The 17,322-nt window shown below is 39.5% G+C and overlaps 2 protein-coding genes across 3 annotated transcripts in view; both read right to left on the bottom strand.

Moving 5' to 3' along the window:
- Positions 1–17,322, bottom strand: part of SLC16A10 (solute carrier family 16 member 10) — a 158,241-nt gene that overhangs the window by 28,830 nt on the left and 112,089 nt on the right. The window lies entirely within an intron of this gene.
- Positions 6,455–8,097, bottom strand: LOC126084545 (serine/threonine-protein phosphatase 2A regulatory subunit B'' subunit gamma-like). The gene is given in 2 exon segments (XM_049899154.1): positions 6,455–7,896; positions 7,898–8,097. Coding segments are annotated over 2 exon segments (1,362 nt in total). The 5' UTR covers positions 7,952–8,097; the 3' UTR covers positions 6,455–6,588.

The following is a 17,322-nucleotide window of genomic DNA, read 5'->3' as shown; positions in this document are numbered from 1 at the left end:
GCTGACACCCCTAAAGTAGGCTATACTGGTGTTTCCAGAATAAGAGCATAAGGTTCTCTATCAGTGAAATGACCTATTTATATGGCATCAAAGCAGATAAAGATACAGAGGCAGTTTAACATAGTGGTTAAAAGCTTCTGGAGAATCAAACTGCTTGGGTTCAAGTTCTGGTTCTATTCTTTATCAGCCTGTTGACTTTGGGTAAGTTCTTAACCTCTAGGGCCTCGGTTTCCTTGTTCATAAAATGGAGAGAGCAATAGTACCTACTTCAGAGCATTGCTGTGAGGATTAAATATTTACATAAAGAGCTTAGAATAGTGCCTGGCACAGAGTTAATAATTGTCAGATATTAATTTTACCCTATTTAAAAAATAAAAAAGACCCTTTCCTTCAATTTATATCTACTTAGAACAGTGACTACAGTGAATGCAAACCAACCACCTGCAGGCCATAAACAATAAGCATGTTTTGTTTGACTTTTCCATAATGCCCCTGCCCATGCTTTAAAAATCAGTGTAACCAGGCAGGTGTTATACTGGATGACAAAACAGCAGCTGAGCACCAGGCTGGCTCCCACAGCCTGAGTTTCAGAGTTTGCCATTCCTTGCTTAGCACTTCCATTTTCTCAATGATTACCTATCTGTGCTCACAGCAGGGAGGAAAAAGGACATCCATACTCCAAAGTTTTTCTGAAACCACTGAGGTATTATAACACAAGGCAAACAGACTCGCTGTTTCCTACACCAAACAGCCTGGATTCTGGAAGTCTGTACACAAATTTCCCAGCAAGCTCAACAGCCCAGGTGGTTCTTGTGTGGCAGCAATAACACTTCTGGATGACCTCTCCCTAAGAAACTTCCACTTTGTATGTTTAGGCCTACTTGACTATTCCAACACCATCGTATCTCTCCACTCTTTCAAAACTAATAACTGCTCTCTATTTTTTACACTGATTCAGAATACTCCACCTAAAATATGGCTTTAATTTCATCAATCCCTTATTCAACAGTTGCCCACTCCTTAGCTTGGTATCCAAAGCCCTCACTCAATAAACTGTTCCTAATCTATCTTTGTGTCTTTATCACGCACTGATTCTTGGCTCAGAGGCAGAAAACACAAATCTTTACAGGATCCAGGCAAATAACCAAAAAAAAAAAAACACCAAACCCAGCGCCATCGAGTCGATTCCAACTCATAGTGACCCACAGGACAGAGTACAACTGCCCCATAGAGTTTCCAAGGAGCACCTGGCAGATTTGAACTGCTGACCCTCTGGTTAGCAGCCGTAGCACTTAACCACTATGCCACCAGGCTTTCCAGGCAGATAACATAAACAAGTAAAACAGACTTGCTGGAGAGGGAAAGGGAGCAGTTACTACTCAGCTTCAGCGATTACTGCCATATAGAATGCTGCCAGTCTACTACCACCCTCCTTTTAAGTCAGAAATCTGGGTTTTTGTGTGGAAATGTTGGCACCTAACTTAAATTTAGAACACTGTATGATCCAACCCTACACGAGCCAAACACAATGTGTCTGCAAACTGCATTAGGCCGGCTTTGATCTCAGCCCTAATCCCTTCTGGCCCAGCAGGATGTGTTTATTACTCACCGTGTCCCTTAAATGGGGTGATATGTTCTCACCTCTCTACATTCCTGCTGCCTCTTCTATCTTCTTGGACTTTCTAAGTCCTACCCATTCTTTAAGATCCTGCTTAAATCCTACCTTTTCTATGAAGTTTTCCTTGATTACCTCAGCCTTACATCTCCTTCTTGTTAACTGCCGATAGTTTTCAGCTGGCACCTTAAAAGGCTGTTTCTACCCAGTCTTTTGAGGTTCTCTACACAGTCTTTTTGAGCAACCCCTTCCATGTCAAACTACACTTCCACCTGCCTGTTCCAAAGGCGTCTCGAAGTCAACATGCCCCATACCCATGTCATCTGCCCTCACAACCTAACCTCCTTCCATTTCAGTTAGCAAAACTATTGGTCCCACTGGACAGGATAGAAACTGGACAACCATCCTAGATTAGTCCCTCTTCCTCTCCTCACGTCTAATAGTCCGACAAACTCCTGATGATTCTACCTCCTAAATCTTTCTCAGACGTACTTCCTTCGGTCCATATTCCCCATAATGTTTTAGTTTGGTTCTTATCACTCCTCACCTGGACTACTACAAAACCTACTCTTTGAGCCCCCATCCCTAAATCTCTCCCCTGTAAACTGTACTCCCTGAGACCATATGATTCAGCATAAAATCAAAGATGTCACTTCCCTGCTTAAAATCCCATAGCCTTCAGAGTAAAGCTCAAAGTCTTAGTTTGGCACATAAAGCCCTCCTGCTTGATATGCAGCTTCACCTCTGGCTGCCCCATTATGCACACCATGCTAGCACTGTGCTGTGCAATCAGACAGCAACGAGCCACATGTGGGCTACTGAGTGCTTGAAATACAATGTATTTGGAAGACCTGGAGGAAAAAAAAAAGAGAGAATGCAAAATATTATTTCCTATATTAACTCCCTCACCCCCCCGCCCCATGCATCTGTCAGTTTGTCGTACTGTGGGGGCTTGCCTTGATGCTGGAAGCTATGCCACCGGTATTCAAATACCAGCAGGGTTACCCATGGTGGACAGGTTGCAGTGGAACTTCCATTAGCCACTTCCATATGCTTTATGTATAGCAGAGGAACACTGTCTGATGCAGTGCCAGAAGATAAGCTCCTCAGGTTGGAAGGCACTCAAAATACAACTGGGGAAGAGATGCCTCCTCAAAGTAGAGTTGATCTTAATGACTTGGATGGAGTCAAGCTTTCAGGACCTTCATTTGCTGATGTGGCCTGACTCTAAATGAGAAGAAATAGCTGCAAACATCCATTAATAATATGAACATGGAATGTACGAAGCACAAATCTAGGAAAATTGGAAATCGTCAAAAATGAAATGGAATGCATAAACATCAATATCCTAGGCATTAGTAAGCTGAAATGGACTGGTATTGGCCATTTTGAATCAGAAAATCATATGGTCTGCTATGCCGGGAATGACAAATTGAAAATGAGTGGCACTGCATTCAGTGTCAAAAAGAACATTCCAAGATCTATCCTGAAGTACAATGCTGTCAGTGGTAGGATAATATCCATAGACCTACAAGGAAGACTTAATATGACTATTATTCAAATTTGCGCAACCACCACTAAGACCAAAGATGAAGAAATTGAAGATTTTTACCAACTTCTGCAGTCTGAAATTGATCAAACATGCAATCAAGATGCACTGATAATTACTGGTGATTGGAATGTGAAAGCTGGAAACAAAGGAGAAGGATTGATAGTTGGAAAATATGGCCTTGGTGAAAGAAACAATGCTGGGGATCGCATAATAGAATTTTGCAAGACCAACGACTTCTTCATTGCAAATACCTTTTTTGAACAACATATATGGTGACTATACATGCAGACTTCGCCAGATGGAATACATGAGAATCAAATTGACTTCATCTGTGCAAAGAGATGATGGAAAAGCTCGATATCATCAGTCAGAGCAAGGCCAGGGGCTGACTGTGGAACACACCATTAATTACTTATATGCAGGTTCAAGTCAAAGCTGAAGAAAACTGGAAGAAGTCCACGAGAGCCAAAGAATGATCTTAAGTATATCCTACCTGAATTTAGAGACCATCTCAAGAACAGATTTGACAAACTGAACACTAATGACTGAAGACCACACAAGTTGTGGGATGGCATCAAGGACATCATACACGAAGAAAGCAAGAGGTCATTAAAAAGACAAGAAAGAAAAGGTTAAAATGCATGTCAGAAGAGACTCTGAAACTTGCTCTTGAACATTGAGTAGCTATAGTGAATGGAAGAAATGATGAAGTAAAAGGGCTGAACAGAAGATTTCAAACAGCAGCTCTAGAAGACAAAGTGAAATATTATAATGACATGTGCAAAGACCTGGAGATAGAAAACCAAAAGGGAAGAACATGCTTGGCATTTCTCAGGCTGAAAGAACTGAAGAAAAAATTCAAGCCTCGAGTTGTAATACTGAAGGATTCTACAGGGAAAATACTAAACAATGCGGGAAGCATCAAAAAGGATGGAAAGGAATACACAGTCACTATACCAAAAAGAATTGGTCGACATTCAGCCATTTCAGGAGGTAGCACATGATCAAGAACCGATGGTACTGAAGGAAGAGGTCCAAGCTGCACTGAAAGCACTGGCTAAAAATAAGGCTCCAGAAATTGACAGAATATCAATTGAGATGTTTCAACAAATGGATGCAGCGCTGAAAGTGCTCACTCGGCTATGCCAAGATATTTGAAAGACAGATACCTGACCAACCAACTGGAAAAGATCCATATTTGTACCCATTCCAAAGAAAGGTGATCCAACTGAATACGGAAATTATCGAACAATATCATTAATATCACAAGTAAAATTTTGCTGAAGTTACTTGAAAAACAGTTGTAGCAGCACATCTACAGGGAATTGCCAGAAATTCAAGCGGGATTCAGAAGAGGACATGGAACAAGGGATATTATTGCTGATGTCAGACGGATCCTGGCTGAAAGCAGAGAACACCAGAAAGATGTTTACCTGTGTTTTATTGACTATGCAAAGGCATTCAACCATGTGGATCATAACAAATTATAGATAACATTGCAAAGAACGGGAATTCCAGAACACTTAATCGTGCTCATGAGGAACCTGTACGTAGACCAAGAGGCAGTCATTCGAACAGAACAAGAGACTACTACGTGGTTTAAAATCAGGAAAAGTGTGTTTCAGCATTGTATCCTTTCACAATACTTATTCAATCTGTATACTGAGCAAATAATGCAAGAAGCTGGACTATATGAAGAATAACATGGATCAGGATTGGAGGAAGACTCATTAACAACTTGCTTTATGCAGATGACACAACCTTGCTTGCTGAAAATGAAGACAACTTGAAGCACTTACTGATGAAGATCAAAGACCACAGCCTTCAGTATGGATTACACCTCAACATAAAGAAAACAAAAATCCTCACAACTGGATGAATAAGCAACATTATGATAATGGAGAAAATATTGAAATTGTCAAGGATTTTACTTGGATTCACAATCAATGCCCATGGAAGCAGCAGTCAAGAATCAAATGACGCATTGCACTGGGTAAATCTGCTGCAAAAAATCCCTTTGAAGTGTTAAAAAGCAAAGATGTCACTTTAAGGACTAAGATGCACCTGACCCAAGCCATGGTGTTTTCAGTCACCTCACATGCATGTCAAAGCTGGACAATGAACAATGAAGACTGAACATACCATGGACTGCTGGAAGAACAAACAAATCTGTCTTGGAAGAAGTATAGCCATAATGCTCATTAGAAGGGAAGATGGCGAGACTTCGTCTCACATACTTCGGACATGTTATCAGGAGGGATCAGTCCCTAGAGAAGGACATCATGCTTGGTAGAGAATAGGGTCAGCAAAAAAGAGGATGACCCTCAATGAGATGGACCGACACACTGGCTGCAACAATGGGTTCAAGCATAACAACACTTATGAGGATGGTGCAGGACCGGACAGTGTTTTGTTCTGTTGTACACAGGATCGCTATGAGTTGGAACCAACTCTACGGTACCTAACAACGTATTGACTCCATTTTGAAATGATAATATTTTGGTTGTACACCTACTCCTTATTATATGCTATCTTGTTATCTGACATTTTGTACTTATGACAATAGTAAAAAATCTACTATCTAGCTATTTTGTGCATTAACAACGTACATCTGGCAGTAATGAATGCTGAGGTGCAACTTAAGGTTATGTCGTGTGTGAACTTGGCTGGGCCATGGTTCTCAGTGTAGTGATGAAATTTGGCAGTTGTGTAATAATATGTAGTCATCTTCCATTTTGTGATTTGATGTGGCCATCTTTCATTTTCACATAATGCTGATTTTCACGTAACAACCTGGTCTTTGGAATGTAACCATGTCGGTAAGTGAGGAGTGGGTGTATTGGTTTAAATAAAATATATTACTAAAACAAGTTCCCTTTGTCCCTTTTTATTTTTTTAATATGGCTACTAGAAAATTTAAAATTACATGTATGGCTCCTATTGAACAGAGCTGGTCTAAGAAATACACTTGTGGCTGCAAAGGAAAGATAGCTATTGATGAAGGTGACCTCAAACTGGCTTATTTCTCCAGGATCTTACGTGTCCCCACCAAGTGCAATTAAAAAAAGAAAAGTCAAAAGAGGTTGATTGCAGCTCAGTTTTGAAAAAAAAAAATTACCTAAATTAAGGCAGGTGGTATATAATTATGTGTATTCATTGCCTTTGTTTGGAATTTGAATCAGACTCTAATGTATTAATCCACTTGGGGAAGCTCCCACAAGATCTATTATAACTTTTTAAGAGACATTCTTTAGTATACATAAAAAACTGAACTTACATGTCATTCTTTTGGTGAAACTAAGAACACCTGTCTGCCAAATTGCCATTACTTTTTTTTTTTTACAGGCAGATGTTTTATTTTGACCACTTTTAAGAATTCTGCTTCGAAGGTTTTGTATGCAGCATTTCAAGCTTTCAGAGATCAGGTATCATCAAGGTCTGCAGAGTTTTCACTGTCATTTGCGACAAGGGCTTCTCTGTTCTCATATGTTCAGAAGCCATTTAGATCAATTAGAATGGTGGTGACTGTGTCTCCCTGATTACTGTTGATTAAATCCTGAAGAGAGATTTTCAGAGGATCCTTTGGTTTTACCATGTCAAAGATTTCATCCTTGACGTCTTGAAATGAAACAGGATCTTGTCCGTGGATTTTCATTAGTTCCTGTATGGCCCTAAAGAAATAATTAAGGGAAAAGACATTCAGATATCCTTTGTTCTCAATATCAAGCAGTTTGAAAATATACTGCAGAGCTGCAGGTTCTTTTCAGTTTTCTAATGCAAGAACGAAGTCTAGGTAGGTCTTATAGTCCATTTCTCCATCGTAAGTGAGACACTTCTGGAAAACACGGTCTAAGAACACATTCGTCATAGTTGCTGTTCCATAGCGGGAGAGTTCTTCTTTACTGAGCATGCCATTGTGATCCTTATCGAGATTCAAATATTGGCTGTAAACCCTCAGGGCAGAGGGAGCAGAAAACCAATTTGTTTCTTGACTTTCCTTGGACAGTTCCTCATCCCTTAGCTCCAATAAATCATCTAGGAAGCTGCATGCTAAAATATCTTGAATTTTTATCTTCCCTGTTCTTAGAGGGTCCAAAAAGAAGAAGAACTTCCTAACTGCAGTACAGACATAAAAGGAGTAAAAGGATTTTTCCAGCCCATCTAACAGTGGCAAAGTAGGGATAAGTTCCAATATGTAATTTTCTAAATCAGATTCCCGAAGGTACCCTTGTCCAGCGACATCATATAAGCTGAGTCCTATTCTTGTTTGGTGAAGCCAAACTTTTCTGATGACATAATTAAAGAACTGCATGATAGAAATTCTTCCATAGGAATCTGTATGAAGGAGTTTAGCAAAGACTTTTGCTGTGAACAACTGCTTGCACTTTGGTCCAGCTTTTTCACCAACTTTCAAAAAATTTTCATAATTGATCATTGCTTCCTCTCCAATCATAGGTGGCGTCTGGTGTTTGTCCAGCAAGAACCATAAGTTCTGTAATTCTTCGTTATCTAACAGTTCTCTGCTCTTCCTTTGCAGAAAGACAGCTCTGGATTCCTCTCTTAATTTCTGTAGTAAGACTTCATCTTCAGCTGGCAGCCTGCAGTAAAACCGGGGAATCGTCTTATAGAATTCATTTGGTTTTTTTCTACCTCCTTTCCATTCTGAGTAGTATTTGGTAAATAAATCCATTTCTTCATCTTTTAATTCTTGCTCAGTTTTTTTTTGTGTGTGGACGGGTGTTAGGTGTCGCTAACCGCCGGCGAAGAACTTCTTTCCAGTCCATGGCGGACTCCGCGCTGCAGCTCCTGCATTTGTTTTTTACTAACTCGCCATTACCTTTTATCAGTGGTTTATTTTTTTCACCTGCTTTGTAATCTTTAAAAAGAATAAGATGAAATCTGTTATATTCAACTGGGCCTTTTGAAAGAGGGTTAAAACTGCTTTGATAAATTCAAATTCCGCGTAAGTGGAAACTTAGTTCTTCAACTATAAGGAGCATTATTTCATTGAACTTTGTTACTATTGTTGTTTAAATCAGGCAAGAACGTCACCTTCTGAGCCTCCTCCCGCCCCACTCTCAGCTGGCCAATATCTGTAAACTAAAAAAGTGCCTTTGGTCAGTAAGTAAATTTGGGGTGGCAGAGCAAAATCTGGAGATGTGGGGTGCTGGATCTGTTTTGGGTCTTAGGGTCCTTCCTCACTGAGGCAGCACTACCCAGGAGGTCTGCGTATGTTCTGCTTGCAGCCTGGGCCTCCCCATGATTGCTGCCCAGGCTGCTGACTGTTTTACCATCCCTGCCCATCTCTCATCCTCTGGATCCTGGCATGCACTTCAGTTCAGTAGGAAGCATAAATATCGGGCAAAATTGTTATGTCTGATAAATAGTTGCATGGATAAGGACATGAAAATGTTGAACATTTCATATAAATCTAACTTATTTGACCCAATAACAAAAAGTTTATACTAGAGGCCACAACTTATGCAGGGAATAACTTTTTTTTTTCCTTAAAGCAGTTGTTTAAGCTAGACTTTATCTGGATATGTAAGTGCCTTTAGGGTAGAGCTTCATCTTTTATTTATGTTCTTAAACATTTGTTTAACCCAGGGCACACACCTTTAGGTGATTAACAAATCCTTGCTGACTAGCAGCTTTGAACACTGCCAACTCCTGAAATATTTCTGCCATCATTCAAGCAACACCAACTTCTGTGGACCACTGAGGCCATTTCTGGATTATGTGAATCTCTTTTTACTGTTTTGTTATCCAAAGATAACAAAAAACTCAGCCCAAAATAACTACTCATTCTATATCCGTGGATGTAAGGAAAAAGACAAGCTAAGTCAGTTTCCCCTTTCTCCTAACCATTCCAACTTCAAGTGAATGGTGGTAACAGCCTCTCTCAACAGATGACATGTTTCTGACGAGCCAACTGAAGGCAGGTTCCTCTCCCATCACTACAGCCCAGAGGCATGTCTGATTTTTAAGAGGGCAGGGGCTGCAGCCTGAAAACAGTGATCATCTCCTTGGATTGGCCTCAGACATGGCTTCTCTCCTCTCCACCTCCCTACTACAGGGGAGCTGCAGTGCCAGACAATGGAGACTTTAGATGATGTTCTTCCACTCAAAATCCAAGCTGAGTCCTCCAGCACTCAGAGAGTAAAACATGAAGGAATTTAAATGGGTGCTCATGGTACAAAATCAGCTCCAGTAAAGCTGACATAAGAGCATTAGAAATTCAAGGTTCACCTCACCCAATGGTTTCACAGTAGACTTCCCCAAGTCATTTTATTTACAGAAGCCCTTAAAGCCCAGTGGTGGTACACACCTGCAAAGCGAGGATGTCATCGGTCAAAAAGATCCATTGATTATCTACTGTACTGTTTTCTGAGTTATTTGCCCAGGCCCTGATGCTCATTACCGCCTGCTCTATCTTCCTACCCCTTTTTTGAGGGATGGGTGCTTTTTGCTTAATGCATTCTTAGTATCAAATTCATGATTTCAATTCTTATGGGTATATACCAAGGAGTGGAATTGCTGAGTCCTATGGTTTTTTTTTTTTATGGTAAGCTCAATAGGGTCGCTATGAGTCGGAATCAACTTGATGGCACACAACAACACGGTAAACCTATGTTTAATTTTTCGAGGAATCGGCAAACTGTTTTCCACAGCAGCTGTACTGCTTAGTGTCTTTTATATAATGTCTTATGCAATTAATTACCTAAAGAATATGCTAAAACTTTGGTACATATATTAGGAAAAAATAGTTGAGGAGAGGGAACTACAGGAAATGCTTAAGGATTATTTGTAAAGGTAGACTTGCAGCGACAGCTGACTGACTCAAGTACCAAAGGTGATACTGAGGATGCCAGGAAAACCTGGTGATGATGACATGCAGACTGTGGGACTAAAAGGACTATGCCTGCCTTTGCAGAACTAAGCAAAATATATATATATATATATATATACACACACACATACATATATATATATAAAGTCAGAACTATGCAAAAATATATATACACACACACACACCTCACCCACTGTTGTTGCAGGTGCCGCGCTCTTCAGGAGATAAAAAGATTCCAGTCACTCAGTCACCATCTGTCCTTGTTTGTGATACTTTTGATTCCCTAATCTGCCCCTCCTCTTCAGATACTGTTCACCAAACTAAAAAGGGGTGGACAACAAGTTTGCAGGCACACCCATTTTGTGTTTAAGAGAATAAATTCCTCAGGGGAAGAGACGGTATCTTTTAAGTTTACATGGTGCATCCAAAAACAGGGTATTAAAGGCTATATAATATTTTCACTGGCTGTGGAATTTGGACTGATTTCCACAGCTTCTTACTTTCCAACAGAAATACTGAGTTCAGAGCACTTTTATTTACTTGTTATTCACTCCAAAGATTAGCAGCATCAGCTTGCTGCTTTTTTTACATGCAGTGTAATTTCTAAGAATATAGTCCTCCAAACATTTGAAGAGCTATTCTAAACTCTAAAAGATCATTCTGCTTAAATATATATATTTAAAGATAAACTCAAAGAACAGAGCCTGGCCCCTTTAAAAATTAGATGTAGGTTTGAAAGGGAGTAGAAAGCCTGCTAGAATGGTTAATGGATAATCTCAGAGTTTGCTGGAAATCAAAACTTTACACTACCCTTTGACTTTAGGGGCCCTGGTTGCGCAGTGGTTAGGCGTTTGGCTGCTAACCAAAAGGCTGGCAGTTCGAATCTACCAACTGCTCCTTGGAAACACTATGGCGCAGTTCTACTCTGTCTTATAGGGTCACTATGAGTCAGAATTGACTCTATGGCAACAGGTTTTATTTGACTTCAAAGTAGTAGGAGCAGAAATCTCCTGAATGGAATGAGAGGGCTTGGTTTGTTTTTTCTTTCTTTTTCAAACAAATGTGCTTTCTCTATCTCTGTTTTTGCTAGGAAGAGAAGAGGCAGTAAACTGGGACAAGCAGGCATTCCGTTAGGAAGCTGTGCATGGGCGCTGTACACCAGCGAGCTAAGGGAGGTAAGGGAAGGTGGAAGAAAACTAACTCCATAGATTTGGCTATATAAGTTTAAGTCCTTTACACAAAATGACATTGAAATAGGCCTTTATGACCATTAATATAAACATTCATTGATTAGATCAGCCTCAAAAGGTAGCACTTGCTATTAAATTTGATCAACTGTGACTGGAGGACGAAACAAAGGATGTGCTTGAAAAGAAAACACACACACTTTCCTCGTGGATCAGTCTGAGATGCTGATTCAAACATTCTTTGTCTGCCAACATTTTTAATGTCTAACATCTTTAAGCATCTAATAAGACATTTTCGTCAGGACTAAACTCATGGCGCAGGTTATCTATTGCTTCCTCAGCAACTGACTAGGTAGAGAGCAGACCTTTGGCCTAACAGGACTCTAGGAGGTAGTTTGTTGTTTTTTTTTAAGGTTAATCTTTCCATTTCATTAAAATGGGTTGCCATGGTGCTGTCAATAATCACACAAGGCGCTGTTAAGACATGAAAAAATCGAGACTGAGAAAAAAGAGGGAGAAGTTTCCAGAGTACAAATTAACTGACAGCCACCACAGGGTGGGAAAAGAAGAGTTGAGAAGGAAAGACAGCTGATGATTCCAAATAACCTTAGTCTAATTTTGAAAATATTCTCTATCTCCAAAAATTCTTTAAAGCCTTTTTGACACCCCTGCCCCCTTTTAAATAATTTTCCTTAGGTTTAAAAAAAAAAAATGTAAAGTTCATCCTTGACATAGCTCAAGATCTGGTAGTAAGATGGTCTCCAGGAATTATCAATCAAAACCAATGTGGATTAAGATGCCAGTTCAAATAATTCTGAATTCTGGAAATTTAAAATGGACTTCATGTGAATATAAAAAGTAAATCACTAGGATTTTTAGGTAACTTGAAATTATTTAGTGGCCTTGACAATAATTTCTATGTGCTGGTTATTTTACAAATTATAAAAAATGGTTCTATTCCTTCCTGAACAATGAAAGTGTTTAACCCACTGCTTTATTTAAATTTGTATTCACTCCATCTAAATCCAAATGTGATTCTGAATAGTTTTTTCCTTGAGTCTCATTCTGGCACACCAGATTCACCACTCTCTCAGATCCTTGGTTCCTGGTTAATCTGGATGAAGATGATGGACTTTAAGACAATGGCTGTCTGTGAAGGAGTCAGGCTGCATCTGCTCTGCTCCTCAAGATGGCTCGGCTGTAGCCCACAGCCTACCTGCATGTCTGCCTGACACTAACACATCAGTAGAGCACTTTGAAGATACACAGTGGTTCCAAAGGCTCTGCAGATGTGGACTCCTGTTTGTGATTAATGCTCTCTTGAGGCATCAAGTGCTTCCATGTATCAAAAAAAAAAAAAAAAAGGGACAGAGGGAATGCTATTCTAAACTAACTCGTGGACTGATCTGTTTATAAAGTCACCTGTTGGCTAATTGTGGATGCAAATAAATAGAAAAACTAAACCCAACCCATTGCTGCTGAGTCTATTCCAACTCATAACAACCCTATAGGACAGAGTAGAACTGCCCTACAGAGTTTCCAAAGAGCACCTGGTGGATTTGAACTGCTGACCTTTTGGTTAGTAGCCATAGCATTTAACTGCTACACCCCCAGGGTTTCCCAATGAACGAAAGCACCCAACAAAAGACTAGTTCAAATAAGCTCAAATCTTAGAAGTTTAAGATAAGCTTCATCTTAAAACTGTTATTGTTGTTAGCTGCCCTCGAGTCAGCCCGACTCATGGAAACCCTGAACACAACATGGCAAAATACTGCCCGGTCCTACACCATTCCCAGGATGGCATGTGGATTGGATGCTGTGATTCACAGGGTTTTCATTGGCTGATTTTTGGGAGCAGATCACCCGGCCTTTCTTCCCAGTCTGGAAGCTCTACTAAAATCTATTCAGCATCACAGCAACACACGAGCCTCCACTGACAGACGGGTGGTAGCTGCACATGAGGTGTACTGGCCAGGATTTGAACCTGGGTCACCTGCATTAAAGGTGTGAATTCTACTCCTGAACCATCGCTGCCCCCATTCACCTTAAAATCAATCAAGCAAACAAAAAACCAAACTCATTGCCATCAAGTTGATTCTGACTCACAGCAACCCTATAGGGAAGAGTAGAACTCGCCCGTGGGGTTTCCAAGGCTATAAATTTTTACAAAAGCAGACTGCCTCATCTTTCTGGTGAATTCCAACTGCTAACCTTTTAGTCAGCAGCTGAGCGCTTAACCACTGTGCCATCAGAAAGTATTATTTAAATCAGTAGGATTTGGAGTTAACTTGAGACTTTACGTAAGGAGCCTTGGTGGCACAGTGGTTAAGCACTCTGCTGCTAACCAAAAGGTTGGCAGTTCAAACCCACCAGCTGCTCCATGGGAGAAAGATATGGCAGTCTGCTTCCGTAAAGATTTACAGCCTCGGAGGCCCGACGGGGCATTTCCACACTGCCCTATATGAGTCAGAATAGATTCAACGCAACGGACTTGAGACTTATTTAATAATCGTGGCAATAGCGACAACAAACCATATCTTTTTAAATTATCAAAATTGGTTGGATTCTCTCTTAAACAATGAAAGATATAGAGACCTGGTTTATTGGGATTTTTTTAAGTCTAAGAGTTATTTGATTTTTGAGGGAAATTAAGCTATTAGTTCTTATTCAGCTTCTTAAATTTGCCCTTAATTCTAAAGTAAAGAAAAATTGATCCTCTCTTGAAAACTCTATCTTCTTCTTATCTCTAAGATCCCATCAGGCTAGTGATGTCCGCTAGAGAGCTAATTGGAAAGTGTCTCTTCTCCTTTCCCCTCCGCTCTTTCCTTAGGCATACAGTGTTGAGTTTTTCCTATTACTTCTAAGACTTACCTGTTTAATTGCTGATTCTCTCCCTAGTATCATCCATAAATTCAGATTTTTTATATCTGAATGAAGATTAAAAATTGTTAGGATTAGGCCTAGATCAATTTTCCTTCCATTTTCAGATACTTTTTCAGATACTTCTGAGACTGTCTACCCCAATTTTTTTCCTTTTTTAATTCTTATTTCAGAGTTCTAGGGGGAAAAATGTGATTAATATAACTTTTAAAATGTTCAGTTTTGTCTTGTGATTTTAAAGTGTTCAGGGAGAAAAGGACCACACCCCTGTAGAAGGAAAAGCAAAAAAGGAGAAGGCCTGAGTGGCCTGGCGTCAGATAGCTATCATAAAAAAAGAGGGAAAATTTCCCTGGACTGGGAGTCGGAAGGCCTAGGTAGGAAAAAAAAACTCTTTAGAGTCAAATTATGAGCTTTACTCTACATATTGATTCTAAGATTAAGATGAAACTGATGCCCACGAATACTGCACATTAGTTCATAATTTAGGTACTGCCAGCACCTGGAAATGTTTTGGGTATTTGTGGGGGCTAGTTTTATATTTTTGGTATAGTTGCACAGCAGCATTACCTTTCAAAATACATGCTATTTTACTTAAAAAATTACTTCTTTTACTTCTGCTTTGTTACTGATTTTTTTTTTTTTTAATTTTGTGTATAGGTAGGATTTATTATCCAGGAATCTCATTTCAGAAGAGAAAAAGAAACACTGGGCCTGACACACTGTTCTAGGTACCTTACAGGGGTGCTATGAAGGTGTATTCTTTATGAGAAAGCACCCCAAAAGAAAGAGGTGAATTTGGGGGCATTAGAGCTGGGCAACCCTGACCTCAGAATTCAGAGTGGACCCAGAGGGCTGAAGAGCTGAAGCAAGGAAGAGACACCTGGCAGAGAAGAACAATTAATGTTTGAGGTATCATAGGGAGCTAAGACCTTTCCTCAGAACACCAATTAGAGAAAGGCTGGAAAGGACCATGTCAGGCATTGTGAAAAGTTCCTGAGGCAGCTCCTGAGAAATAAAAAGAAAAAAGAAAGAAAACAATGTGTTCACATGAGCAGAGATGATAATGTTTAAGTAGGGACAAGGACACTTGATTTATGTTGAGAACTTTTATTCTCTAAGCTTTGGAGCATTAAAATGATTCATAAATTCAATAATCAATACACGGCTGCATTTTAAATTCTGCAGATGCATGCCTGGGTCAAGCTGGTGTCTGTTAGCCTGCTTGCTGGGCTGTGGTCATCCTCAGCAGGCATCCCATTCTTCTGGAAGAAGCTGGGAACAGGTACAAGGCATAGGGGGCGTTATTCCACCTCAGCAGGACTGATCAGGTACCTCTGCCACCCATTTCCATATCTTCAAGTTACTACACATTGAAACTAGTCTAGATAAGCATAAAACCACTTTTATTTCTATTATTTAAGCTTTAAACCACACCCTGCCATTATACGTATGTGATCTGAGAAAGTTTTTCAACCTCCCAACTCTTTTGCCTGTAAGATACAGATAAAACTGTTCTCACCTCCTAAGGTTATAGATTAAAAATCAAAGAAAGAAAGAACTTGGAGAATATAAACCGCTATTCAAATGAAAAGTAGTCATGAGAAGAGAAACTGTACTTCTGTGATTCAGCCAGCCTGTAAACTCAATCTGAAATCAGCCAAAAAATATTTATTGAGTGCCAGGTGCGTGCTAGGGGCCGATGACAGCACAATGACGAGGAGACTGTCCTTGCCCTTGTGGAACATCCAGTCTACCTTACCTGCTTCTTCTTTACCATATCCTGAAGTGTTAGGCCACTTCCCATAGAAAACTCCCCAATGTATTTTGTAGATAAATCTACAGTTTTCACCAGCCTTTCCCATACTTACATTAAACACATTATATAGCATCAGGGCCTAACAAAAATACACTACTGCTGCTTTTCCATTAAAGTTAAAATTACATAGTTTTAAATATTTGTAGATTTCTTTCTCCCCACAAATCTAAAATCTTGTAGAAGCTTGGGGCCTATATTGTGGGAAAAATTTTCACGCCTGAAAAAAAAACCATATAACATTTCTAAAAACTACTGTTGTATGATCTATACTTATTTCTGACTAAATAGAATTTGGAACACATGACAAACTTGCTCTGCCTTACTAAAAGCAGCATCTATTTTAATTATTTGTAAATGTTCAATTTTTTATATTTCTTATATATTAATTACATCTTCTCCTTTTTAAGTTCCTATGCTGGTGTATTACATTTTGGGGGAAAAAAACTTCAAAAAAAAAAAACTTTGTTTGTTTTGATGAGAGTGTTCTGTAAATATTTAACTTCACTATTAATGGATCACAAGTTGCCCAACTAAAGATCCTTATTCATCTCAAGTAGGAGAATGCTGGTGAATACTGCCTAAGGCACACAACTGATAAAGGGCCAAATGTTCACTAACCTGAGTAGTCAAATTGCAGCAGATGTTGAGATCTGAAGGGAAATAAATGCAAGGTTAGAAAAGCAAGAAAAGCAGAGACCACTGAAAAATCTGAAAAAAGCGGGGATAAATTGAAGGAGAGAAGATGTCTAGTCAATCACTTAATTACCACCCAGAACTGAGTAATGGTAGCATATTATTGGAAGAGTTAAATAATCAAGTATATGAAGAAAACCAATCTTTGCATCCTATAGGAACGTATCCAATGATTTTTAATTTTAATATAATGCATGAGCCAAAAATAAGTGGGTAAAAAATTCATCAGCTGAAAAAAATCCCATATTATAGACTTCCCAAGGGCAGTAGGAAGCCATCTTATTTTTGTATTTTCCAAGTCCCTAATTTTTCTAATACTGAAAAAAAAAAACAACACTTTTTTCTTTTTTTTGCCCTTCATGCATAGAATGTGCTTACTGTCACCTCCTCAAAGAGACTGTCCCTGACCACCAAACTGATGTTGCCTCCCACCATCACCTTCCATCACATTTTATTTTCATCAAAGAAAATATCACTGTTCGAAAGCTGCCTAGTTTTATGTGTTTACTTGTTTACTGAGAGCAGAGGCCACATCTGTGTTCACCACTGCATCTCCTCACCTAGAATGTTCCTGGCACACAAAAGGGGCTCAGGCAATATTTGTCAAAGGAAGGACTGCTTGAATCTGTTGAAATGAGTTGTAATTTTTAGAGGCAATCACATACATATACACACACAAAGAAAAACAGTGACAGAATGGAATAACCCATTCAATTTCTAGTCTAATGT

The sequence above is a fragment of the Elephas maximus genome, chromosome 1 (assembly GCF_024166365.1).
Source record: "Elephas maximus indicus isolate mEleMax1 chromosome 1, mEleMax1 primary haplotype, whole genome shotgun sequence".
In the NCBI taxonomy this organism is placed as follows: Eukaryota; Metazoa; Chordata; class Mammalia; order Proboscidea; family Elephantidae; genus Elephas; species Elephas maximus.
Note: the sequence above shows the minus strand (reverse complement) of the source record. Positions and strands in the feature narration are given on the sequence as shown.